General features: G+C 33.5%; 1 protein-coding gene across 1 annotated transcript; it reads right to left on the bottom strand.

Annotated features, from left to right (window-relative positions):
* Window positions 1-1155: 1155 nt before the first annotated feature.
* On the bottom strand, window positions 1156-24744 carry LOC146994136 (zinc finger MYM-type protein 1-like). Its single transcript, XM_085826310.1, has 2 exons — window positions 24553-24744; window positions 1156-3555 (listed from the first exon to the last, which is right to left on the bottom strand). The coding sequence occupies exons 1-2, from the start codon at window positions 24742-24744 to the stop codon at window positions 1156-1158; spliced, it is 2592 nt and encodes an 863-aa protein (XP_085682436.1).
* Between the last annotated feature and the right edge of the window lie 2340 nt (window positions 24745-27084).

The following is a 27084-nucleotide window of genomic DNA, read 5'->3' as shown; positions in this document are numbered from 1 at the left end:
TCTTAAAAAAATTAATTTATGATTGGAGATAAAAAATAAGAAAACGTTTTGCTAATGCAAACTATTAAGTAGTGTATTTTTCCATTAAAAAATTATTCCCTTTTAATTACACATTAAGTTAATTATGTACAATAAATAATAATAAAATTACCTATGACCGCTTTCTTTGCCTTTTTAATTTGCTTGTCATCCAAGAAAATTCGGTGTGCCGGATCGACATATATTGAACTGAGTAAGATCTCATAGTCTAGCAAACTAGTTTCTCTTTTCTTCATTGAAGAAATGGTTCCTTTTGCAATAAACCTTGCATTTTGGAAAGAACAAGCATCACATTCTTCCATTCTCGCCTGCTGTCAATTCTTTAGATTGTAGATTTTTTGTGGCTATATACAGTGTAGAAAGAAGAGTTTCCAATTCTGCAAGATCATTCACAGGCTTTCTGTTAGTGAAATATTGGGGTTATCTACATTTTCTAAAAACGTTCTTAATTATAACAACCTCTTTATCATCAAATATGTACTTTCTTATCACATTGCTTGATCAGTAATTACCTCTTTTCCTGCTCGCTTCCTAAGAATGACATAAATTTGGGAGAGTTCTTGCTGCTTACCTATATTTACCAGCGAGATTTGTAACTGAATGAATCAGTTTAATCACTAATGGCAAATATCACATTCATCCTCGTCTCTTATATTTATTTATTTATTAATATGCCAGTAAAATAGAAAATAACTATTTATTACTGTATATAGTCAATAAATAAAAATAATAACTCAGCTTGTCATAAATTTTTTTCAATTCATTTTAATTACATTTCAAATTCAAACTGTCCAACAAAACCTGGAGTCGGAGTCGACCTGTTTTTAGCAACTCCAGCTCCGACTCCTTTTACCCAACTACGATTCCAACTCCACAGCCCAGTGAACAAGAGAAATGAAGTCAGGGCCAGATTACCAATTAGGCACAGTAGGCACGTGCCTAGGGCCTACGAAGGCCAAAGGTCTTAGGGCTTTGAAAAAAAATATATTGAAATAAAAATACCCCAAAAACTTATAAACATTTTTATATTATTATATAGTGAAGGTCAAAATAATATATGTAAATACAAATACACAAAAAATACGAATACAAAACGTTTGGTTTACTAAGTAGATCCTAAAATAACTCCTTTTTTCGGGATTTTGACACAGCGAATTCGTGTATTATATCTTCAAAATTAATGCCGCGAGCGACATCACTTTCAATACACAGAAGGCCCAGTGACGAAGTTCTCTCTTGACCCATAGTTGAACGCATAAAATTTTTTATAAGCTTCAACTTGGAGAATGATCTTTCTCCTTCTGCATTCGAACCCAATATCGAAAGGTATATGCGCAATGCAATATTAACATTTGGGAAACTTGACACAAGTTTATCCTTTATTTGTAATTTGATGAGATTCGTTATAGAGGTGGTTTTGGGGTACAAATTTGAAAAAATCAAATACTCATCAACAAAGTTTTTTTCTAAGTCAGACGGATACATTTTTACCAGAGCTTGAGCCTTAACCTTGATAATGTCCTCGGTCAGTGTATTATCCGTAAGAAAACTAAATGTGTCATAAAGGCTGGTATACGCAGTGCGTCTCTTTGTCATTTCAGCGCAAAGCACATCCAGAACAATAAAAAAAACATTAATCTTAAAGGAATCTTTGGCACTGCGAGAGGGAGTCTCATCTGGCCCTTCATCGAACTGTTGTTTTCTCTTACGAACTCTAGTTTCGGATTCTTTAAATTCTGAATCTGGTGCAAGGGCTTTTGCCTTAAGATAATAGCTATTATACATGTCTTCAGTTCTGCAGTGAGATAAATATTGAATTAAACTGTCGTAAAGTCGCACCATCGTGTTAAACTCGATGCCAGGTTCTTGAAGAGATTTATTTACAATATCGATGTGTTTTAGTAGATCTTCCCAAATAACTGTGAGTAATACCATCTCCAAAGTATTCATTTGATGGATTAAGGTTTGTGCCTCAATCACTGTTGTAGGTTTCGTACCTTCACTAGTTGAAATATTTGTAAGAATACCACGTATATCATCATAATGGGCACATATTGTTTTTACAGCCTCATAACGTGCTGACCATCTGGTCTCTGAAAGTCTTTTTACAGAAATTTTACTTCCCAAAGACCTTAGTTTAGACCATCTTTGAGGGGACGCTGCAAAGAAATTGTAGAGCGATTGCAAAATTTCAAAAAATTTTACAGCTTCTAAGCAGCTTTCTGCCGCCGCTGTGCCAACTAGATTAAGACTATGAGCTCCACATGGTACCCAAGTGGCTGCGCTGTTGATTTCCCTAAATCTAGTTTGTACTCCCGAATACACTCCGCTCATATTAGCCGCATTGTCATAAGACTGACATCTGCAAAATTTTGGGTCTATTCCCTGATTTTCTAAAACTGAAATTAGAGTGTCAAAAAGATACTTGGCATCATGTTTTTCTATTTTAACAAACATCAAAAATCTTTCATATATATCTCCAGTTTTTGAGACATATCTAATAACTATGGAGAGTTGATCCGTATGGCTAACGTCAGGTGTAGAATCCACAGTGATTCCATAATACTTGGCTTCTTTGATTTCTGTAACTATTTTTTCCAATACTTTTGACCCCAGTAAAATTATTAGTTCTTCATACGTTGTGGAGGATAAATATGATACTTTTCCGCGGCCTGGATTACCGTATCTTCTTACATGTTCTTCTAGAAACGGATCAAATTTGGCTAAGAGATCGATACACCCAAGAAAATTGCCATTACTAGGATCACCATGTATTTCATTATCGCCTCTAAACGCTAGTCCCCTTTCGGCCAAAAACTTAATTACTTCCACTACTCTTCTTAAAACCGTTGTCCAATATGTGCTTTCTTTTTCCTTGACAATATCAAACGTCTCATCAATTTTTCTAGTTTGTTGGTAGTTCACTAAAGCAGAAATAGATGCAAAATGTTCTTTTGACACTTCATGACTTGAAATTCTCGAATGTGCGTTTTTCCAGTCATTAAAGCCTGTAAGGAATTGGTTACACAGGTTTGGATTTCCAGGTAGGTCCGATTTGAACAAAATACATTTATAACAAAAAAACTTGCCAGTAGATTCGGAAAATATCAACCAGTCCCTTTTTATAATATCATTGTTGTTCAGTTTTCTGAAAAAATAATCTTGTGATGGACATCTCATTATTTCGCCAAATTTAGTGGCGTATAACTTAAAATTTATATCCAATTTCTGCACAGGGTGATTACGAGAGAAGTAATCGATAAGATCTGCGCTTATGGTTGTCCACCGTGCTGGATCAGAACTGAAAATACTTGAGGCTGATGTTGTTGGTAGTGATTCAGGCACTACCTGCTTGGAAGCGTCGTTAAAATTTCGTAAACCCCCGTCAGCCTCGTCTTCTGTGACATTCTCAGTTTTATTGGTTGAACATTCTTGCGAGTCCCAACAAGCCTCAGCTTCTTTAGGTCTAACCTCGATCGAGGAAATATCTACCGCATCTGCATTATCTTCTGTCTCCTTAGAAATGTTAACATATTTCAATAAAGAACCTTTAATTTTACTAAGCGACTCACTCACTTTCTCTTTCTTTTTGCGTTTTTCATGTCCACTTCGGTGTTTTCTTTTATATCCATCAGACATTTTTCGCTAAAAAAAAATGTTTAAAAAAAGCTTTTATAAATTGCGCTTAAAAGTTTAAAATAATTTTTTAACTTTCTGATATACCATAATAAAAGCGATGGGCACGCACAAACTAAAATTTAAACTTGTTTTCTCCTTCTTCTCGTCACCTTTAAATATACATTTTAGTTTGCGCCCGTCGCTTTTATTATGCTATCAGAAAGCTAAAAAGTTATTTTAAATTTGTTAAGTAATGCATTTTAAACTTGTAAAAACGAAACCCGTATTTACGAGTATGGATTAAAATTAAGCTATTCCAAAGGTGATTTGGACTGTACTATTTCTACGACTACTACTGGAGATTTTTTACAATAGTATGGCCAAACCACCCCATAGTAGGCCTACTCAAAGTTCCTTGCATTGTGCTGCATTCTACGGCGCACTATTATACTAATAAGAAGTGATAAAATGAAAATTCTATTATTTATAATGGAATGAAGCAATATTCCAGAATCAAAAACTAGGTTGAAATAAGTAGAGTATAAAAACAACTTTCCTTTACTTACCTTACTTATAATAAATTTAACTTCCAGTTTTTAAACTAAAGATTGACTTGGGGTTGAGCGTGATTAAATACAAGCACAGGCATACACGCTCTATCGTAGTGTTTACATATTAACTTATTATACAACTGAGATACTAAAACAAAAGACCTTAGCAGCAGGGAAAACCTCTCGATCGCGCGCAAGCGTTTGGTAGTGGGCATGGAAACGTGGCCAACTGTGTCAAACGCATGTGCCCGTCCGAGAGGTTTTCCCGGCGGCTAATGTCTTGTCATGTTCATGTACTAAAACCCTGGAATTCTGCATGGAATTTGGTAGATATAAAAGTTGCATTGTTGCAGATAAACTCAATTCTGGAATTATGGCTATTGAAAATGGCTCTATGAAAAATAAAAACATTAAAATCCCAAAATAAAATAATGTTATTTTACCGCATCATCACATTTTCGGATTTATATCTACAACAAAATTATTACTTAATATTAGCGGTCAATTTCAGTTAAAAAATGTTTATTATTTCGGGGCCTACGCTGCTGGAGTGCCTAGGGCCTACGACACCCTTAATCCGGCCCTGAATGAAGTGCACTGTTTTTCCATATATGCCAACTATAGTGAATTATAATTAAATCAGTAAGTCGGGCATGTGAGACAAATCCATTAAATTGTTATTAAAGTAGTCTCAAAACAGGAAAATTAAAGTAAATATCCTTGGAAAAAATTTTACTTTTTGAAAAAAGTACTTTACACATTCATTTTAATCATGTTATTGTCATAATATTTACAATGTCAAGCTATGCGGGTAAAATACTTAGGTATTATTTGTGATAATAATATCATTTTAGAAAAGGTATATTATATGTCAAGGACAAGGTTGACAAAGAAATTACAAGAATTCCTTCTGTAACTTAACAGGATTCACTACTCAGTATTAAAATAAAGATTATTATCAATCCATGAATAACATGTCATGCTTTTATATACATCATTATACTGGATGGCTGCTGCCAATGAATAAACTAGCTGTACGATAGTTGGAGAATGATGTGCTCAGAATTATCAATAATGTTTTGTGTTTTATCTTAAAAAACATACATTTGCCTTGGATTTAAAAATTAAACTAATAGACCATGAGGCTTAAATAGAAGTATCTAATTTTATAAGAACTGTAAAAGCCATAGCTGCAGTTTACTTAATAATTCAGGTGTCTGTCATTTTATCATTAAGGAGCCTTTAAACGGTTAAAGATTATATAAAGTAACATTAATCAGTAGACTACCATTTGCAACAATTTTATTGCTAGTTGTAAAGTTTATAATCAAAAAGATATTAGTAAAAACCACTTCAGGTAGAATGTTAGCTATAACATTCAGGTAATAACCTGAACTACTTACAATGGTTCAATCTTGCAGAGATTTTGTTTACATCCAGAGCTCTTTGACTGCACTTTAACAGTATTTCCACACAAATTAAAAAGCAGGGACACTTCCGCATAAAAGAAACATTAATTGTTGGATGCCTAATAGCAATTTTTATAGTTTAGTAGCATTTGTGCAAAAATCATACCTTTGTTATTTTTCGATAACTTGCAACAGCAATTTTGTTTATAAATTTGTTATATAAAATTCTAAACTACTGCACAACAAAGATATAGATTTTAGCAAAGTGTTTATGTTATGTGTAACGAATGGAAAATAACCTTAAGGTACCTTTAAAATGTCAAAATATTGCAAAAATATAACACTCTTTAAACCTCAGCTTCCTTACAACTAGGTAGTATAAGCGTGCTAAGATATAGTATAAGCGTGTCCTGATATAGGCTAAGTTATTGTCAATTACTTTACTCGAAAAATATATTGAATGCGCAGAAATTAAAGATTTGCACACTCCGAAAATGAAAAATATTAAATATATGAATATTTATGCATATCCTTGTAAAATGCATGTATTTGCCTTTAACAAATCATATAAATATTTACAAATTATTTATAAATGTGTTTGGAAATGAAGGACTTATTCATTCATAAACACATGTGAATGTTATTATGAAGAAATCTAGTTGCTAATATATCTAAATTTTTAATGATTTTAATATTATTTAAATATATAATAACCTTATCATTTAGTTTTAAACATAAATTGAAATTCTGTTTTGAATATATTTAGAAAACTATTAAGGCAATGTTTGTACTGGAAAGCAATCTGTTAAAAAGTGTTGTAAAACACAGTTAAGATGTGTAGTTAAGGAATTAATAAAGAAGAAATTTTTGAATATTGTTTATTAATTGTTATTATTTTCAAGCTTATGTTTTGCTTATTTAATTCAGTTTTGCTTAGTAATTGAAGTTATTAATTTTTGCTTTTATTATTTAAAGTTGGATGTAAGTTTAAACTGTAACTTTTGTAAACTTAAAATTTAGGTCTGGTTGCTTTAAAAGTTTCCTTGTGTTGAAGTTGTTTAATTTTTAATTTGAGTTTAGGGACTTAAGTTTACTTGGTTTTTGTACTTTTGTTTTGATCCTTAAGGTTGTTTAACTTTAATTATTTTAAAGTTTTGTTTGCTGCACTTTTAGTGCGCTATTTTTTTTTTAAATTTAACTTAAGGTAACTTGATTTTTTACCCCTCTTTCTATTAAAGTTATTGAATTCATATTTTCTGACTGGTGGTAAGGTAAATCAAAAGTATTTGAAACTCAATGTGGATAATGAGTGGATACTCAATGTGGATACTTAATTTTCTGCTGAAGAAACAATTTATATTGTGCTGACATTTTTTAATGAATTTAATTGTTATGTAATAGTTTAATTTTTAATGTCCTAAATTCTTTTATTGTGTGGAATAATTATTTCCTGGTTCTGAAAAATTTTCTCATCCCAACCCCTTATCAGGGGATTATTGCACCCCAAAATTCTTTCGCCCAAGTGTTTGAACACATGTTGGATGTTTGCACCATCTGGAGTTTTTACTTGAACAGGACCCCGGTTGTTATGACATCTCTAACAGGGAAATGTTCTAAGAAGAGGTTGTTTATGAGAGTGAAAAGTCGTTGGATAGGAAGCTCGCAATATTGGATCTGTGCCTCGAGATGAGGCTAGCTTCCTAGACAGCCGTGCTAGCCGTGCTTCAAGTCTTGTACCACTAAAATTTAATTTTGCTTATTCCTTTTGCAGATTAGGCATTATGGCTTCTTCATTAATGTGAAATAAAATAATCTCCTGGTGTATCTTGAAAGGAGGCCCCTCTGCTCATTGGTTATGTTAGTAATGTTTAAAGGTATGTTTTATTTTTTGTGTTCCTCAGCTAAAGTGTTAACCAACCACCTCTTAATAATTGTAGTGAAAATTGTGATTATCATGACACTATCAGCAATATAACCAAATCTCTTTATCACCATAAATAAACGTTAATTTCATTTTACTAACCTTGCATTGTAATTAATTTTAAATTAATTTTACACTGGTCATAGATTGGGTTAACTGCAATGTTTTTTTTTACAATGCAATATATATTTTCTGATTATAATAATGTATGTTCACCTTGATTACTCTTGCTAGAAAATGTTTACCTATGTTTGCACATATTCACACAATTACCTACTATTGGGTTGGCAACTAAGTAATTGCGGATTTCACTCATAGATGGCTTCAGTTGAATTTTTAGGGTTGCAGACGTAGTACAAATGTAAAACACACTTTGCTATTTGATAGTTGGCAATTCAGCTGTCAATCAGTAAAAAACGTTTTTTGATCGGTTGCTAGTTTTAGTATGGCGCCTGTTGAAAAATGGAAAATCAAAAGGAACATTTTCGTCATATTTTGCTTTTTTATTTCCGCAAAGGGAAAAAAGCATCGCAAGCTCATAAAAAGTTATGTGCTGTTTATGATGACGAAGCCTTAAAAGAACGACAGTGTCAAAATTGGTTTGCCAAATTTCGTTCTGGTGATTTTTCACTCAAAGATGAAAAGCGCTCTGGTCGTCCAGTTGAAGTTGATGACGACCTAATCAAAGCAATAATCGATTCGGATCGTCACAGTGCAACACGTGAGATTGCAGAGAAGCGTCATGTATCACATACATGCATTCAAAATCACTTAAAACAACTTGGCTATGTTCAAAAACTTAATACATGGGTTCCTTACGAACTGAAAGAAACGCATTTAACGCAACACATTAACAGCTGCGATTTGCTAAAGAAACGTAATGAAAATGATCCATTTTTAAAACGACTGATAACTGGCGATGAAAAATGCGTTGTTTACAACAATATCAAGCGGAAAAGATCGTGGAGCAGGCCAGGTGAACCAACTCAAACAACATCAAAAGCTGATATTCATCAAAAGACCGTGGAGCAAAAGATCAGGATCAAAAGAAGGTTTTGTTATCAGTTTGGTGGGATTACAAAGGAATTGTCTACTTTGAACTCTTACCACCCAACCGAACGATCAATTCTGATGTCTACATTAAACAACTAACGAAATTAAACAATGCAGTTGAAAAAAAGCGGCCCGAATTGACAAATCGAAAAGGTGTCGTATTCCATCATGACAATGCAAGACCACACACATCTTTGGTCACTCGGCAAAAATTATTGCAGCTTGGTTGGGATGTTTTGCCACATTCACCATATAGTCCTGACCTTGCACCATCTGATTAGTTTTTGTTTCGATCTTTACAAAACTCCTTGAATGGTAAAAATTTCAATAATGATGATGATGTCAAATCGTACCTGATTCAGTTTTTTGCTAATACAGTCAAAAGTCGTTAATTCGGACACCCATAATCCGGAATGATTTATTATCCGGACCTCAAAGCTAAAAACTTTCTGTGCATGCGCCGCGTTGATACATGCGCATAGGCGTTTACGCATGCGCGTAAGACATTTACGACTGCGCATATGCGTGTGCGCAAGCGCAGAATACGTTTTCGCGTGCGCGTTTTATGTATAACGGACGGTATAAGCTAAAATTATCTAATTATCTATTTCAGTTAATGTTGATGATTGCGTTGTTCCTTAATCTTCGAATTGGATCCGGCTTATTATTTTTTCCAGACTGTAAGAGCAATTTTATAAAAGTAAACTTAAACTTTTGAATATGTCAAATAGAATTTCCAATGCTGGAACTCCCAAAGGATCTACAAAACGAAAGTATGTTTCGATGTCCATCAAACAAAAAGTGGAATTGCTGAAAAAAATGGATAAAGATATGAAGAAAGTGACAAAGAGGTTAGTGAAAACGAAAAATTTCGATTGACAAGTTAGTCGGTATTCTGGGCACAGTAATTACGGGACTTCAACAGCGGAACTTTGTAACTGAACAAGAAATTATATCTGTTTATAGAATTAAAGAGAAAGTATTATCACATAAAAGAAGCAACTTAAACAACTTACATTGAAAGAAATGTGTAATAAAGTAAACAAATAAATATTAAGCTTTTTTTTTTTTGTAAATTTTGATACCCTTTAGATCATAATTCTTCTTTATTTCATAAATTACGGTTTCATATTTTTAATTTTAGAATTTCTGTATGCCATCGTACGAGATTTAAACTGATGATCTATAATCCGGAAAAATCAATAATCCGGAATCGCCGAAGTCCCGACGAGTCCGGATTAACAACTTTTGACTGTAAAAACCAGAAGTTTTATGAACGTGGGATTATGATGCTGCCTGAAAGATGGCAAAAGGTCATTGATTAAAATGGGCAATACATTACAGAATAAAGTTATTTAGTTCCATGAAAAAATTGTCTTTGATTTTCTTAAAAAAATCCGCAATTACTTAGTTGCCAACCCAATACAATATAGGTATTAACATGAATTTTCAATTGCACAGTAATGATGTTTAGTAGTAATTATTGCATTATGACCATATGTTTATAATGTTCTATAATTAAATACTTACAATATGTATTGTTGAAATTAAGGATATAAAAAATATAATATGTATTGCACGAATTATTTTCTTGCATTTTATGATAAATCAGTTACAATAAAAATAGGAAAAAAAAAAAAAAAAAAAAAAAAAAAACTTCTTTAATTCCTTTCAAGAACACTCATAGAAAGTTAAATACATGGAAATCAGCAGCAATATTTAACGTATTTCACTGTTGAAATAAAATGAAATAAAAGCTACTCTAATTTGAAATGAACCAAACAAGAGCATTAATTATAAAGTGACTCATTTTTTATTTAAAGGATGCCTCAAAAGCTAAAAAAAAAAAAAAAAAAAAAAAAAAAAAAAATCATTTTGTATTTGGGAAAGTATTTCAAGAAGAAGGCTCTGTAAATAGGAATAAAGTAATACAAAACTTTGATTTTAATTTTTCTAAACGTTCGTCGTATTTTAATTGAGTATCCATGTTTTAATAGTCTTCGCCAGAAATATTTTAATAGCTGTGATTTGCCTCTCGACCGTTTAATCGGAAGAGAGGTCAATTGTAATTTATTTTATTATTTAAAAGAGACTGGCTTTTATTACCTAATGTAATTTGTTTTGAAGATTGTGTCTTGGATTTTAATGTATGCTTTTAACTTGATCTTATAGGACTTCATCTTCTGGATTTGGTACATTTGTCCACTTGTTTTCATTTATTGTATTTTAATTTCATCAATTGTAATCATCCCATCTCCTATACGTATATGTTAAGAATATAAATTTGTTTAAATTTATATATTTATATGTATATTTACAGTGCAATTACAAAATGTTTACCTCCCGTCATGTCAAAAGCGTATTGATCTTCATGGATAGTCACTGAATGTTTTGGTCTCCACAAAGGGTGCACGACAAGCATCTACGGCCAGCAGGTCACAATGCGGCGTGCATGCACAGTGTGATCCCCCGCTTCTATGACCGCCATCTGTCCTTGCTACTGGAATTATTCCAGACTGGCGACGTTTTTCGCCAATTTGGCACTGATCAAGTTTAGTTCTGAGGTCATCCGACTGGAAGTGAAACAGTCATCCAACTACTGAAAGTGAAAATGTTAATTAGCATGTTCAGTTTTTAATGGTGATGACTGTTTGTTTTCCATAAATCTGCCTATTCTAAATCAAATAATATTTCGAATATCACTGTTGAGAAAAGAACAGCATTCGAAAGACAAAATGCACCTTTGCATCTGGTACATTCTGCATGCATCATAAGTGAAAGATATTGAATTAGTATAAATATTAAAAAAGATGTACTGAGATATAATATTAATAATGTGATATATATATATAGAGAGGGAGTAATGGTCAAAATCAGAAATATAATCAAAACCAAATAAATATGCTTTGCCTTAAAAATTTGTGTTTGAGGAAAACTTGGTGTTATGTAACTATAACATGCGATTGTAACTAAGGATTTTTATTTCCAGTGATTGTATAAATCAGTCAATGACTTTGCCACAAAAAATTATGTCATGCTATCAAAATGCATAGCCTGTTTATTTCTGTTAACAGCTTAATGTTAAAAATGACCACACAGGATGCCGATTTAACTTCATAATTGTAGTGTCACTCATAGAACCCTTATGGAATGATAACAATAAAATATACTTAATGCAATTTCATTATGTAACATTATTAATTTTCATGGATGTTCGTTACAAAGAGAAAGCGTAGTAACTGATTTTGCAGTTAGTGTAAAAATATAAATTGAGGAAAACCTCATATTACACTTCAAGCTTTTACATTTACAGATTTAGAAATTATGAAATATGTTCAGAGCTGCTGTAAAGTTGTTTATTGTATTGTCATTTTTTGTAAAACAACATTTTGTCGTACATGTATTTATGTATGTACATGTGTGGTGTTTGTATGTATATGCACGTAGATAAACACATGTATACATTTTTTGATCTGGTCCCGATAACAGAAGAGTACCAATATTTTTTTAAATGCATAAACGAATAATTCATAAAAATATGATTCATAATATTCATAAAATTTTGTTATGAATGCAACATGTTATAGTAAAATTTGTATTTATAGTAGCCTGTATGCATGCTTCAGTTTCCTTTGAAAAACCAAAACACATGGTAAAGAGTTGAAGGTGTAAATCTCCACATCCAAACTGGAGCTCATCACAAAAAAGAATTTTTAGGAGAAGTACCCATCTACTTAATAAAGTGCCCATGATGTCAACAAAATTTTTGCTAAACATTTTTCCGATCTTATGTGATACATCTGAAATATTAATTTCGGCAAGTGGGTTTGAGATTAGTTATAATATTGGTTGAACTTTATGGAAATCAGAGAAACGGAGTTCAAAATTACTTTTCAGTGCATTTAGATTTTCCGAGTATTTCTCTGTTTCAATTGCCTTGTGGTTGTTAATATAGCTTGATCAAGTCTCAAAAATGGGTGAAATTTTTTCTTTCATCTGATTTATCGACAAATTTAACTTTATCTGAAAAGTAGTTACAGTCCCAGTCAGTTGAAAAAGGTTTTTTTTTTCCTTTTACCTTGAGATCTTCGTTCAGTTTAGCTGTTATATCCATGAGAAAATACAGATCGGATAACCAATTATTATCGTTCAATTCTTTATAACTTTTGTTTCCGGATTCCAAAAACTGCTTTATTTGTGAAAGAAATTCTACAAACCATTGAAGTACTTTTCCCCTGCTGACCCATCTAAACATCGGAATTAAGCAATAAGATTCCATGTTCGCTATCAAGTTCATCAGTCAGCAATCAATTATTTTATAACAATCTTGCAAGATATCTCTTATGACTATAAATGCTTACCATATTTTAACAATTAAGATATATAAATGAATGGTTATTTTTAAAATATTTTTTGTACGTAGTACCTAAACGGGCTGGCGAGCGCATACAAAATGATCAGCGAGCACAAGGTTGGGCACCATTGTTGTATACTGTCAATGTGGTACATTTTCTCTTGGGGAGATAGCCACTATGTAGGGTTACCAGACATTGGGAATTAGCCCAAACGATTAAAAATTTGTAATTCTACTTTATTTTTAGATGAAAATGTCTGCTTGTCTAGTTAATCAGTTTTGCCACTAAATGCATCAGCTCCAATAGAAAGATTTTTTTTTTTTTTTTTCAATAATGAACAATAAATATTGTTGTCCAGAAAGTCATTGAGTACAACTGTCAACAGTAAAGAAACCATTAAACTTGAAAATGAATTCTGAATATTCATCTAGGAACTTTTATGAACATTAAAGAGAAGTTTTTGTCAATATTATCTAATGGAAAATGTGCAAGAGCAGGTCTACAAATAAGAACCCCAGCCATCCGCATCCTCTTCAGAATAGACATGCTGCTGAGCATATGCAATCCACTTTTCAGTGTCTTTAAAATTTTGTTCTTTTTGTATACTTTCCTTCCCCCCCGGGGGTCGACGTAGAGAATTCTGCGAATCTACTGGCTAGGATCTGTACCTAGGCAGTCTCGGCCACGGGGGTATAAAATTTATGAACTTGGTGGTTCTGAAGGCTCTGGGAAAGGTCATTTATTGGCCGGCCTCGGAGTCTGGCACGTCCTAGCGCGGCGTGGTGCTAGTAACCCGTGGGGATTTCCCCCGGGGTCGCTGGGTAATGTCCCGCCGCGACGGGCTCGCCCGAGCGACTGGCAGGAGCAATTGACGACCGGTGCTGCCTGGTGACGTATCCAGGTGGTGCGCGGCTCTGCTAGAGGGTAATAGTGGAGGTTGAACCTCCACGACGTGCCCGAAGGCAGAGTCGACCTGTAGTGAGCTAGTTCTCGGAACGGGGAAGCCCGAAACCTGTATACTTTCCTTTTATTTCTTCATACACCATAACTGTCCACAAACATAAGCATATGCAAACAATTTTCAGGGTGGAGGGAGATGAGATGAAATGCAAACCCTATCAGTGTGTGCTTTTCCATAATTCAATGACAAAAATTCATTTTAGAAGCATCCGTTTTCCAAAATCAAAATTATAATCTGAGTAACTTATTTAAAATGACGCTTCATGTAACATCCTGTTAAAATATTACCGCTATAATCCTGTAGGTAAAGAACATTGAAATGATTACTAACATCGATACTGGTACAGCAATGACACATTAGACTAGTTGGCCATTGAACAGCCCTTGCTAAATATATGCACCATATTTTTACAGCTACTGGGGTTTGTTGTATTTAGAAGTTTTGATCTTTGTAGTTACTGAAAACCTTTTGAATGATTTTATTCAGAAATCTTTAAAATGAATATTTTGTAAAGTAAATTAGGTACTAATTATATTCAGTGATTGTATTCACAAAACTTTCTTATTTTCCACATGATAGAGAATTTTGTTATCCAAAGCAGACATGATAAAAATGCTTAAGTCTGAGATTATTATTATCTGTTTGGAAACAAGAATGCAATCATTATTTCCATGATTATATTTTTAGCATCTTAAAATCTTTTTAACATTTATTCATAACTATAGAATAAATGCTATTTAAAATAATCAGTATACAGAAAATAAGCTTTATAAAAAACACATTGTGTCCATACAAATAAAAGAATCCAAGCATACAACTCAGCATCTGTATGGAGAGAAATTAGAATGAATTGGGTTATTTAATTAAAATGAAGCATACTTTCTAGTTTGATGAAAACTCTCCTAGAGGATATACATTCAAATGTTTACTGAAAATAGCCTAGGGAACAGGATAAGAGACTCATATTCCTCTTCTGCAAAGAAGCTTTCAAATTAACTTCTGTTTCAACAAGTTGTAGGTGTTGTCATCCTGCACAGACACTGACAAATATCACAAACATGCATGTTTAATGAAAATCACACAATGAAGTCCAACATTCTGCATTCTGAAAATATCTGAAATTTCCAGGTAAGTGTTGTACATAAATTTAAGAAATTATTTGGAATTCAATCCTTTTCTTTATGTAAGCTAAGAGGTTTTTTTGTCACTTGAGGATCTCTTATCGGCTTGATTTAGGTGAACAGCATTTTTGTGCTTTGCATAATTCAAATAAACCAGTTTTACTTCTAAAGGAATATAACTTTAAAAATTTAAATTTAAAATTAAAAAATAGGAATCATACATTGAAATGGAACAAATCAACTTATTAGAGTTACACAAATCTTTTGAAATTATAGTGAAGGAAGGTAACTTTATCATTTTTCTTTTAAGAAAAACCTTTCCTTATATAAATGTCTATTACAATAATTAAGCTTTTTTTACAGCTAAAACTATGTGATCAACAAAATATACTTATTAATATTTTACATATCATTGATGTGTAGATAATAGAGGAATATACTTAAAATGTATACATGTGGTACATAATCAGCTTTTATATTCAACCCCTACAAATGTAGCTTTAGCACACTTAAGCATTATACACATCAAAACTGAGAAAACTTTGAAAAATTTTCCTTTCCCAAGTCACATGTGTAAAAAGTTTTATGGTATTTGCAGAACATAACATTTAAAGTTAGCTCAATATATAAATATTAAGCAATGTAAAGAGTGCTATTAATTAAGAGTAACAGAATATGCAGTAAAATGGATTAAAGATGAAATTATGCATCAAGCAGCAGCTGAAAATAATGCTTTTTAATTAACAAAGCAGAAAAGCAACCCTTGTGCTACTTTTCTTATAAAATAACACAATATTTTTATTTATTTATTTTTCAAAAATAAAATCCAAAGAAATCAAATTATGAGAAAGACAAATTTATATTAATATCAGAAAAAATTTACACATAGTTGAAATTGTCTGGCTTGGACTGTACAAAAAGGTTACGAGATTAACATAAATATATATAACTGTTGAGAAATCTGATCTACATTATATAATGCTGTAGAATTTCTAATCAGCAGTTCAATAGTTTACCTGCTGAGAGTAGTTATTTTCTCCTAACATCAGGGATATCTTTTGCTTCTTCAACATTTTTCCTTAGGGTAGGCAGATAGCCCTCATATTCTTTGCTGTATTCAAATATCGTAATATAAACTTTTATTCATTTTTTCCATTTAGTGAATATGGCAGAGATAGTTATAATTCTTATGTATTACAGTGCAAGGATAAATTGTTGTTAATAAAAATAAACAAATAAGTTTCATCTTTACCCTCCCCCCCTGTGTGTGTGTGTGTGCATGCATTAAATTTTGATTTTTCCATCTAAATTTGTTTTTGCATTTAATTATTAAACTTGAAATGTCAGTTTAATGGCGCATATGTAACCAAGTGCATTTTTATCCAACCACAACTTTTTTTTTTTAACTGCAGTGTGTGTACAAAACTTATTTCATTTTACTTTAGGTTCACTAGAATTTTTATTCGATACTGCCATTTTACCTCTGCAAGATGATTGTTTTCAGAGATAATCAAATCTTGAGCTTATGAGAAAACAAATCACTCGCGGTAGTTCTAAATTTTTTTTAGCTTAAGAAGCAATGTAATAAAAAACATGAACATTTCTTAATCTTTTTCTTGAATCTTCATTGGGCTACATTTTGTTATTCTATTGAAGTATTTATCATCCTTGCTGCATAATACAGTCAAAAATCGTTAATCCGGACTCGTCGGGACTTCGGCGATTCCGGATTATAGATCATCAGTTTAAATCTGGTAAGATGGCATGCAGAAATTATAAAATTAAAAATATGAAACCGTAATTTATGAAATAAAGAGCAATTATGATCTAAAGGGTATCAAAATTTACAAAAAGAAAAAGCCAAATATTTATTTGTTTATTTTATTAAACATTTCTTTCAATGTAAGTTGTTTAATTTGCTTCGTTTCATGTGATAATACTTTCTCTTTAATTCTATTAAACATACATAATTTCTTGTTTAGTTACAAAGTTCCGCTGTTCAAGTCCTACAATTGCTGTGTCGAGAATACCGACTAATTTGTCAATCGAAATTTTTTCGTTTTCAATAACCTCTGAGTCACTTTCTTCACTATCGGAAGCGAATTATAATGACTAGGAACTTGATTTAAATCATATCAAAGACCGAGTACATCGAGATGAAATACTGCATTTAGTAAAGAATTATAAGCCAAATAAAATAAAAACATCTGCTCTGAAGGTAAGGATAGTGCTGACAGATCAACTTCCAATTCATTGCGCGCCGTGTCGTTTCCCTTCCCCCGCAAAGCAGCGTCAAATTGATAAACATATTTCGGAATGATTAGATAATCAAAGGATATGTCTTTATCCATTTTTTGCAGCAATTCCACTTTCTGTTTAATGGACTTCGAAACATACTTTCGCTTTGTAGATCCTTTACATATTAGTAAATATATATCGGAAATTCTATTTGACATAATCGGAAGTTCAAGCTTACTTTTATAAAATTGCTCTAACAGTGTGGAAAAAATCATAAGCCGGATCCAGTTCGAAGATTAAAGAACAAGGCAATCTGCAACATTAACTGAAATAGATAATTAGATAATTTTAGCTTATACCCTCCTTTATACATTAAACGCGCATGCGTAAACGTATTATGCGCATGCGCACATGTATATTCGCAGCCGTAAAGGTCTTACGCGCACGCGTAAACGCCTATGCGCATGCGTGAACGCGACGCATGCGCAGAAAGTTTTTAGCTTTGAGGTCCGGATTATGGGTGTCCGAATTAACGACTTTTGACTGTAATTGCCAGTTTTCAGAAGTTATAATTCAGTGTAGTGTAATATTTATTTTATCTTTCACATTAAAACTTCAAAAATAATGAGCATCCTTTTTAATATCTTTCTTTAATTTTGATTTTTATAATAATTAAGAGATAGAATTCTTCAAAGGAATATAACTGCAATTTGTTTTAAAATTTATTAAGTTCTTTAAAGAAGGCAATACAAGAACATGTCATATATGCATAAGAATTTTGTTCCTTGTTCAGTAGCAAGAGGTTTAAAAAAGGAAGAGAACGTTCTGACTGGCTTCCCAATGTAATCTATATATCTTCAAGATTTTGCCATCAAGTAACTTCCTGAATTCTAAAAATTATGTTACCTGTACTTCACCAGGTGACTAGTCATGTGTTTTAGACACCATACACTGACAATACTGAAAGAGAATTGTCATTTCATTAAGCTCCAGACTTTGAATGCTGTTTTGAACTTTGAATTAACAATTTATTTTATTAATTTGATCTGAAGTGTATGAAATCGGGAAAATTTATCTTATATTAAAATAAAAAAAGAAAAACAATATTTTTATTTGCATGCATAAAAGACCTGGGCAGTTTGGAAACATACACTAAAGTTTCAGCATTTTCCTAAAATATGATTAAGTAAAAATAACCTCGACTTGACAATATCCTAATTTAATGAAAAATTTCATGAATTATGTCACACTTTGATTACTATTAATTGTTTGAAATGATATTTTTGCATCCTTAATTGACAAACTTAATGACTATAGCACAAGGAATTAAAAAAAATTACTGAATTTAATTCAATGAACTTTTCGTTAAGTCACTCGTGGGCAAAATTAAGAGAATTTGCAAATTATGTTTATTTTTAAGAAAAGTTTTGAATCTAAGGTACTAATTATGCCGCGAAAGAATTATGCAAATATTCAGAGTCGAATACGTAATCGTACATGTGCGTATCTGCGGAGCTATGATCATGAAAAGAATGTCAGCGCACGAGGGGTTTTCAACAATTCATTACAATACTGGATATTAATCTGCATTGTGATTGCACCTGTATATATTGGCGTATATTTTATATCTCCTTTTTTAATATCTAAATTATATTACACTTCATTTGTATTCTTATTTCATTGCCCCTTTGCTGTGTATATCAGAGATTTCGAGGATTTTTTCTTTCCTCCATTTCATGTGTTCTACAGGGGTTGGACAAAAATATGGAAACACCTCTAAAAAACATGTTTCTTTGCTTTAAAACATGGTGTAGGAAACCCGTTGGCATCCAAAACAGCTTGCAGTCTTCTCGGAATGGATAAATACAGTTCCTGTACGTTTGCCAAGGGAATATTATACCATTCTTCCTGCAAAACGGTGGCAAGTTTAGATAACGATGTTGGTGGTGGATAACGAGAACGCACTTTCCGTTCCAATGTAGACCACAAAGGTTCGATAATATTCAGATCTGGTGACTGTGGTGGCCAGGGGAGATGGGACAACTCATCCTCGTGCTCAGAAAACCACTCCTGGACAATGTGAGCTGTGTGAACAGGGGCTTTGTCGTTTTGGAAGACACTATCACCATCGGGGAACAAAGTTTGTACCATAGGATGAACTTGATCGGCCAAAATGTTCACATAAGTCTTGGCAGTCATGTGCCCTGACACAGTTATCATGGGGCTAGCAGAGAATACGATATGGCTGCCCAAACCATAACAGAACCCCCGCCATGTTTCACTCTTGGCAACAAGCAGTCTGTATTATAGGCTTGAGATGGCGTTCTCCAGACGTAAACTCGGCCAGAAGTGGGAAACAATGTGAAAGAAGACTCGTCAGACTATATTACTCGCTACCACTGCTTTATAGTCCAGGCTTTATGACTTAAACACCACCTTTTCCTGTTACGGGCATTAGCATCACTGATGAGTGGCTTCTCAATTGCAGCACGGCCAGCAATTCCCTGTTTGTGAAGCTCCCTTCTAATTGTTTTGGTACTCACAGGGTTCGGTAACACAACATTCATTTCAGCAGCAACTTTTGCAGCTGTGGTCTTCTTATTTTTCGTCACAATTGCCCTTAATGATCGTCTGTCACGATCACTCAGGACACACTTTCGTCCGCGCTGTGATTTAGCAGATGATGTTTTTCCGTTTTTTAAATATGCGGAATAAATCTTCGATACAGTACCTCTTGAAACACTAAACACCTCGGCTACCTTGCTTACGGAAGCACCTACCATACGTGCTTCAACAATTTGCCCACGTTCGAAGTCTGTTAACTCTGACATAATGCAATGACAACCTCACATAACAGTACTCCGACAACAACTGAACTGTTTAGCACATTTACGAAGTTGTATAGGTGGCGTCAGTAGTCAAAAACGCCAGCGCCACCTACATATTTCATTAAAATCAATCTTTCTTTTCAAACATGCATTTCACAAGGTGTTTCCATATTTTTGTCCATCCACTGTATAACCACTAGTTTGCAGCACTTTACAGTAAATCACCTATCTACATTTTGGAAATTTTTTTATCACCAGTTCGGACTAGCGTCCACTTCTGCGATGGAATCAAAGAGTTAAATGCAATGGTAGCTACAGTAATTTGTTATAGAGTTCCGCCGATTACGGTGTGTATGTATAAAGCCAATGGCCTAGAAGAGTTCTCTCAGATTCGGGTAAAAACCAGTTAGTTACATGCCTGTTTCAAAGCCACGCTCGGCGATTAACGGTAGATTGTCGCCAGATCAATCAGAAGCGGAAGTAGTTAAAGAGCTCAATGTGACACCCAGTGTCGTCAGCAATTTATGGAAACAGTTTCAGGACTTTGAAAAGTTCGACCAAGATCCACAACCAAGGTCCAAAGCCGACCAAAATCCACAACGACGATTGAAGCTCACTATTTGCCTCTTTCAGCGCTGCGACACAGAACTGCTACAGATTCACAACTCTCACCTGAGACAGATTCACACCTATATGCTGCCGCTGAAATCCGAGTTTAACGGTTTACAGTTGTCTGAAGGCTTCATGAGATAGGGCTGTATGCCAAAAGACCTGCTATTTGCGTTCCGCTCACTTCAATACACAGACTTCAGTGCGTGCTTTTTACACGAGCCGAGATATGCCTGGCCATTGATTCTTATTGTGTCTGCATTTGGAAAGAGCCTGGAACACGATACCATCCCTCCCCTCATCATGGGAAAGGATCATTGCGGTGGTGGAGGTGTAATAGATGGGTAGGTATTATGCTGAACGGCCCCACACCCCCTTCATGTGTTTGACAAAGGCTTTCTGATTTCTATGAGGTATAGAGAGGCAATCTTAGATCGTATGTTTCAGGAGCGCAGTTGGTCCGGTGTTCCTGTTAATGGATGACAAAGCTCGTCCACATAGGGCTCAGCTGGTCAACAGTAACTGGAAAGTGAGGATATTTGCCACCTGGCTAAACAACGCAACACCTAACTGAAATAATATATCCATATAAAGCATGTCTGGGACGCTCTTAAGAGGGCAATTTTCCCCCCTCCAAGAACCATCCTGGAGTTGAAAACTGTCTTGTTACAGGAATGAGACCGACTGCCATAGGGGCTCTTCATCTGCGTCCTGTCTAGTATGCCGTCACGATACACGACCTGTCTGGCTGTAGAAAAAACCATACCTCATATTAGATCTTAGAGTGATGTTAATTTATTTTAACGATGTTTATTTAGAGCTTTATTGATAATCATGAGACATAAAATGACTTGGAATGTCACATTCCTTTCTCTGTTATAAATGTATATTCATAGCGTAATTTTAAAATAATTCATATTCAGCAATTTTAAGTGATCTACAATAAATTTGACAGATGAACTCCTGTGTAAATAAAAAGTTTAAGAAACATTAATGAAGTTCTCATATATTTATGTCTTTATTCTAAACAACGCAACACCTAACTGAAATAATATATCGTTAGTTTCGCTTTCAGTTTCAGGATAGTTCTAAAAAATTAAGTTATTTCAACTTTTTTAAAAATTAACAGTATTCAGGATCTTACCTGTTTTTGAGGTGATCCTCTCTACTTCTCAAGGTTCCATATGATTTCGATCTTGTGCGAAAGTGATTTTCAGTACCGATATTAGTCTTAGACATATTTTGTTCTTTTCAGAGGTGGACGCAACTAGAGAGTTTACTGCATTTTGTTTTATTCCGTCACAAATAAGGTGATGAACGATTTCATCACGTTTGAATATTTGTGAATGATTTCATGTTATGCCCTGTTAATTAAATAAAGGGAAACTTTTTTAAAATTATTTCGTGTGATATTTGAATATGATGCAAATGTTATGCCATTTTTTTAATCATATTTAAAGACAATATCCACATTTTTTTTTTTAAAGCTAACTTTTAACAGTTACCGTTATTGAATCTAAGAATCTCTAGAAACTATGCATTTTCGTCTCACAAATATAATAAATAATGTAACTGTTCAATAACAGACTGACAATACTTTTTATAAATTTTAAATAATTCGTACATTTGTTTATCTATTTATTAAATATTCATCAAAATATATTCAGATTAGGTACTGTTTTGCACAGGCACTACACTATAATTCAATAAACTCAGGAACAATGGACTGTATTATATCTCACTTTAATTCTCATTAATTTACATCGTTCATGGCCACTCGAAGCCACGAATTCTCTCACACGCTCTTAGCTCACAATCTCATGTCACAAACTCCAAGAGCTCAAGACGCATGCGCCGACGTTAGTAATGAAATGCGCGCGCAGGCGCAACAGGTACTGAACTGATTTTTAGGATAAAGGAGACACGAAACCACTAGAATTAAAAAAAAATGATCCGACAGACTATTTTACCAGATTTTGCTGTGGCACTGTGGTAAATAAAGATTACACACCCACGTGTTAAATAAAGATTTTTTTCAAGTACCCTAAAAAACTTTGATTTTAGAAAACATCAATTATGTCCGTGAAATATTAGCAAGTTTGTTATATTTATAATACCGCTGCCATGGCTTCAGCCATGGCATGCGAGTCCCCAATGAAATATATCATTACTTCGCTCTTTATTATCCATTAAAATGGGGGTATCGCCTCAACCAGAGGTTCATTGTAGCCCAAATAAGTCTGTAGAGTTCCAAAAAAAAAAAAAGGTGAATTTGAAGATTTAATAATGTCCTTATTCTTCAGAAACACAATTTGGGTAGAGTAAAATTAAATAATCATGTCAGAAAATTAATTTCTTTAAAGTTGCACAGTAAAACCACGTGATGCAAGGTGGCCAATAGCGAGTGAAGGAGTCATAAGACCGCGAACTAAAATTTTCACTGAAAGCAAAGTCTTTGCTTTAAAACACTATACAGTACTAAATAAATTCTTGGTTAAATGAAAATAATAAGTAAGAAATATAAGTTGCAATCAAAGTCCATAAGCTTTGTGCATAACGTAAACTGATCTTGAGTAATAATGAGTAATAAGATACGTAAAATAAGTAGAAATAAAAGATATACACTGTACACTACCACCATAATGCATTATGATGTATAGTTCGCGGTCTTTATCTGTGGGTTCTTTAATGGCTAGGTATTGTGAGTTTTTCAGTTTTTCAAAGAAGTTGTGTGCTGTAGTTAGTATTTGATCATTTTATTATTTGATATTTAAATTCTTATGGATTTACGGAGAATCTTATTAGGTAAGACGTTTCTTTTCTAGCGTTCAGTTTATCCGGCAGTTGCCCATGCAGGAACTGCATAGAGTAGAATTGGTTTGATGAGGGTGATATAAAGATTTCTCTTAGTATTCAGATTTAATTTAGATTTCCTTCCAAGCAGGGAGTAAAGAGACATAAATGCTGCATTAGCTTTATTGATGGTGTACTGGATATGGTCTTTGAAATTTAAAGCTTTGTCGACGTACACTCCTAGGTATTTATATGAGCTTGCTACTGGAACAGGTGAATTATCTATTTTAATATTGGAATTAACTGGAAAATTTTTTCTGTATCTGCGATATAAAACAACCCAACATTTATCTGCGTTAAGTTTAATTTTCCAAATTTCACAGTATTTGTTGATTAGATTAGCTTGCATTTGGAGTTTGTCAAGACCATTTTGTGGATTTCTAGAGCTGGTTAAGATAACTGTATTGTCCGCATATTTATAAATACTTGAGTGTAGTGGGACAGGCATATCATTTATAAAAATATTAAAATATTTCGGTTCTAAAACAGACCCTTGAGAGACGCCTCGGAAAATCTTTTTCTTGATGAGAGAATTTCTCCACATCTTTACTTGAAAAGTGCTACAGTAGAGATAAGAGTAGGTAAGTTTAATGAAGCTATTAGGCAGAAGGAAATTTGACAATTTGTGGAGTAAGCCAAGCATGCCAGATTCGGTCAAATGCCTTCTCAAAATCGAGAAAGCATGCTGCTACACCATTCTTTTTTCTAAATTCTTGGGCGATAAATTCTACCCGGTGGAGTATCTGATGAGTAGTACAGTGTCCTTTTCGGAAACCAAATTGATTCCTTTCAATGCCAGTTTGGTAAGTCTTGTACTGATGACATGTTCAAAAACTTTGCAGAGAGCCGGTACCAGGCTGATGGGTCTATAATTTTTGGCATATTTAAGGTCTTTTCCAGGTTTCAAGATGTTAATAATTATTGAATGCTTCCACTGAGAGGGAAAATAGCAGTGACGAATGCATGCGTTGAAAATATTGGTGATAAGTACTATACATCTGTTAGGCAGTGCTTGTAGCCCTTCATTTGAGATATTATCAAAGCCTTGGCTTTACGTTTTTTTGATAATTTAGAGGCTTTATTATGGCTTTTAATTATGATAGCATTTTCGCCTCCTCTGTTGTGGGCTCTATCCTCTCTGATAGCCATGAATTCTGAATCTGTCACAAGCTCGAAGATGTGTTTCATTGACTAACATGACATCAATGTCATGTTTGATCCTTTCGGTTGGTTTTCATCTCTGGATGATTGTTGCCAGGCAGGACTACGTTTAGGGATCTCCTTCGGATTGAGCGCCTGGAATTCATTTTTGTCGTAATGGAATTGATTCTTCGTCGCTTCTATTTTGGCTTTAATTTCTTCAATCTGTTTCTGTATATTAAATGGGTGCTCAGGGCAACCTTTAAAAGAGGAAATGTGATCTGCTCCGCAGAGGGCACAGACTGGAGGTTTATCTTTATCATTTTTTGTTTGGGAGCAAGTATAGGTCTCGTGAGGTTTTGCACATATTAAACAGCATGCTTTGTATTTGCGGCGATCCCGTGTATGCCCGTACCGCTGGCACTTATGGCATTGCATGGGGCCAGGGCGAGATTTGTAAGGTTTCCACGAACACGTCGAGTCCTCTTAATTTCTTTATGTCATATATAGCTTTACCTTCTTTATTGCGGGTGCATTCAGCTAAGTATACAGGTAAATGGATAATTTTCCCCTCAATAACATGATTTAACGGTTTTTTGGATGGGTATTTCCATTTCTTTTATTTCAGATTTGATACGTTCAATATCAGCAGTCTTTGGCAGTTTCTCGATGTTCATTTTAAAAGTATGGTAGGGAAGTTGAAGTTTATCTAAAAAATCAGTGAGCATTCTGTAATGTTCAGAGTCGTAAACTCTGATGGTAAGAGTTCCACCGGATAAATTTCCGCGGAATTTTTTGATTTGTAACTTTTCTTCAATAGCATCTTTTAATTTGTCCCAGTCGCCTGCAAAGTCGGCTAGGACAGTGGGAGGGGGATAAAATCACCCTGCTCGTTAGTAGAATCCATATTGTTTTCGAGATTTAATTCCTGGAATTTGTTTTTCTGTGCTGGCTCATTAACCTCTGCGTTTGAAAGAGTGCGTTTACGTGTTATGCGAGGTGTAGTAAAACCTTCTTTATCCGTTATGTTTTTCTTACGCTTAATTTTAGCGTTAGTAGATTCGGTAGATTTATTAGTTTCCATGGTAGCGTTAGTAGATTTATTAGCTGGGAGTAATTAGTGGGTTCATCCTCAGTTTGAGTTCAATAACGTACTGGCTTAGTGCTGCGATTTGATTTTTGAGATCATTAAGATAAGCTAATTATTCCTCGGACTGATTGGAAACATCTCTAAGTGAGTAATATTCTTCCTCTAGTTTTTGCATAATAAGCATAAGATTAGATGGACGTAATTCTATAGTATGATTTAAACACCATTCCTCGGTTCTTCTGAAAGCCTCCTCTCTCTCCATGATAATCTGTTGATCCGTTCACCTAACCAAATGGCTAAGATTGAATGAAAAACATACTTATCAACAAACTTCTGGGACTTAATAGTCCTTCTGTGCTGTTATATTTATTTTGTGCTCCAGCAAAATCTTGTTTACAAGCATTATAACATAAAAATCAACTTGTGTTAAGAATCACTGAAATGTTGTCTCATCGTACGTACCAGGACCACCAGTATGCCTGATTGCGATCAATTTTCCCCCTTCAATCTTCTACGAGATTTTCCTTCTCCTGAATGAACTACTACAAGTGCCACTTCAGCATTACTAGATAGAGCCTGGTATGTCATACCGAAGGTATCATATGGCCAAAAAAATTACGTTCTGCTCAATTTATTTGCAAAATAAGATGGAAAGGTGGGAAAGAGCACATGTGGTGTAATTTTCTTTAATTACCATAAAGAAATCACATATAGTGCAGTCAAATTGTCTTTCTACTATGACATTAATGTAAATTATTTTAAGATATGAAGTCTAACATTTTGTATGTCTTTAAAAGTTCTTATGCCTTATGTAACTGCCAGCCATTTAGACATATATACTTGCACTTACAAACATGTTTTGAATAAGACAAATATTCATGTTTTTGTATTTTTAAATTTAAAATATCAGTTTTAACTCATGAAATTATAGAACCTGTGAAATTAATTTTGTAACATTTGCATTCTTTGATTTTATTTCCAAATATCAGTTAATAATAATCAGTAAAATGACTTTTCTTTCACATGTACTATTGTTCCTTATTTTGAAAAAAAAAAAAAAAAAGTCTAAGCGTTTTTAGTTAAGAAAAGATATTCAAAATGTTTTGAAAATGAACTCATATAAGTATTCGAATACTTTGAAGAAAGAGTCAATAAAAAAAAATTAATAAAATAACGGGACATTCAATACTCATAATGGTTAGATATCTTTTAGCTAAAGTTACACTTTTCACATGCATTTATCTATATTTTTTGAGTAACTGTTGTTCCATTCCTTCACAAGAATAGCTTTAAATAGA

The sequence above is a fragment of the Stegodyphus dumicola genome, chromosome 11 (genome assembly GCF_044657685.1).
Source record: "Stegodyphus dumicola isolate Sdum_Otavi_A_Nest chromosome 11, ASM4465768v1".
Classification (NCBI taxonomy): Eukaryota; Metazoa; Arthropoda; class Arachnida; order Araneae; family Eresidae; genus Stegodyphus; species Stegodyphus dumicola.
The sequence above is the reverse complement of the archived record's forward strand: the minus strand, read 5'-3'. Positions and strand labels throughout refer to the sequence as shown.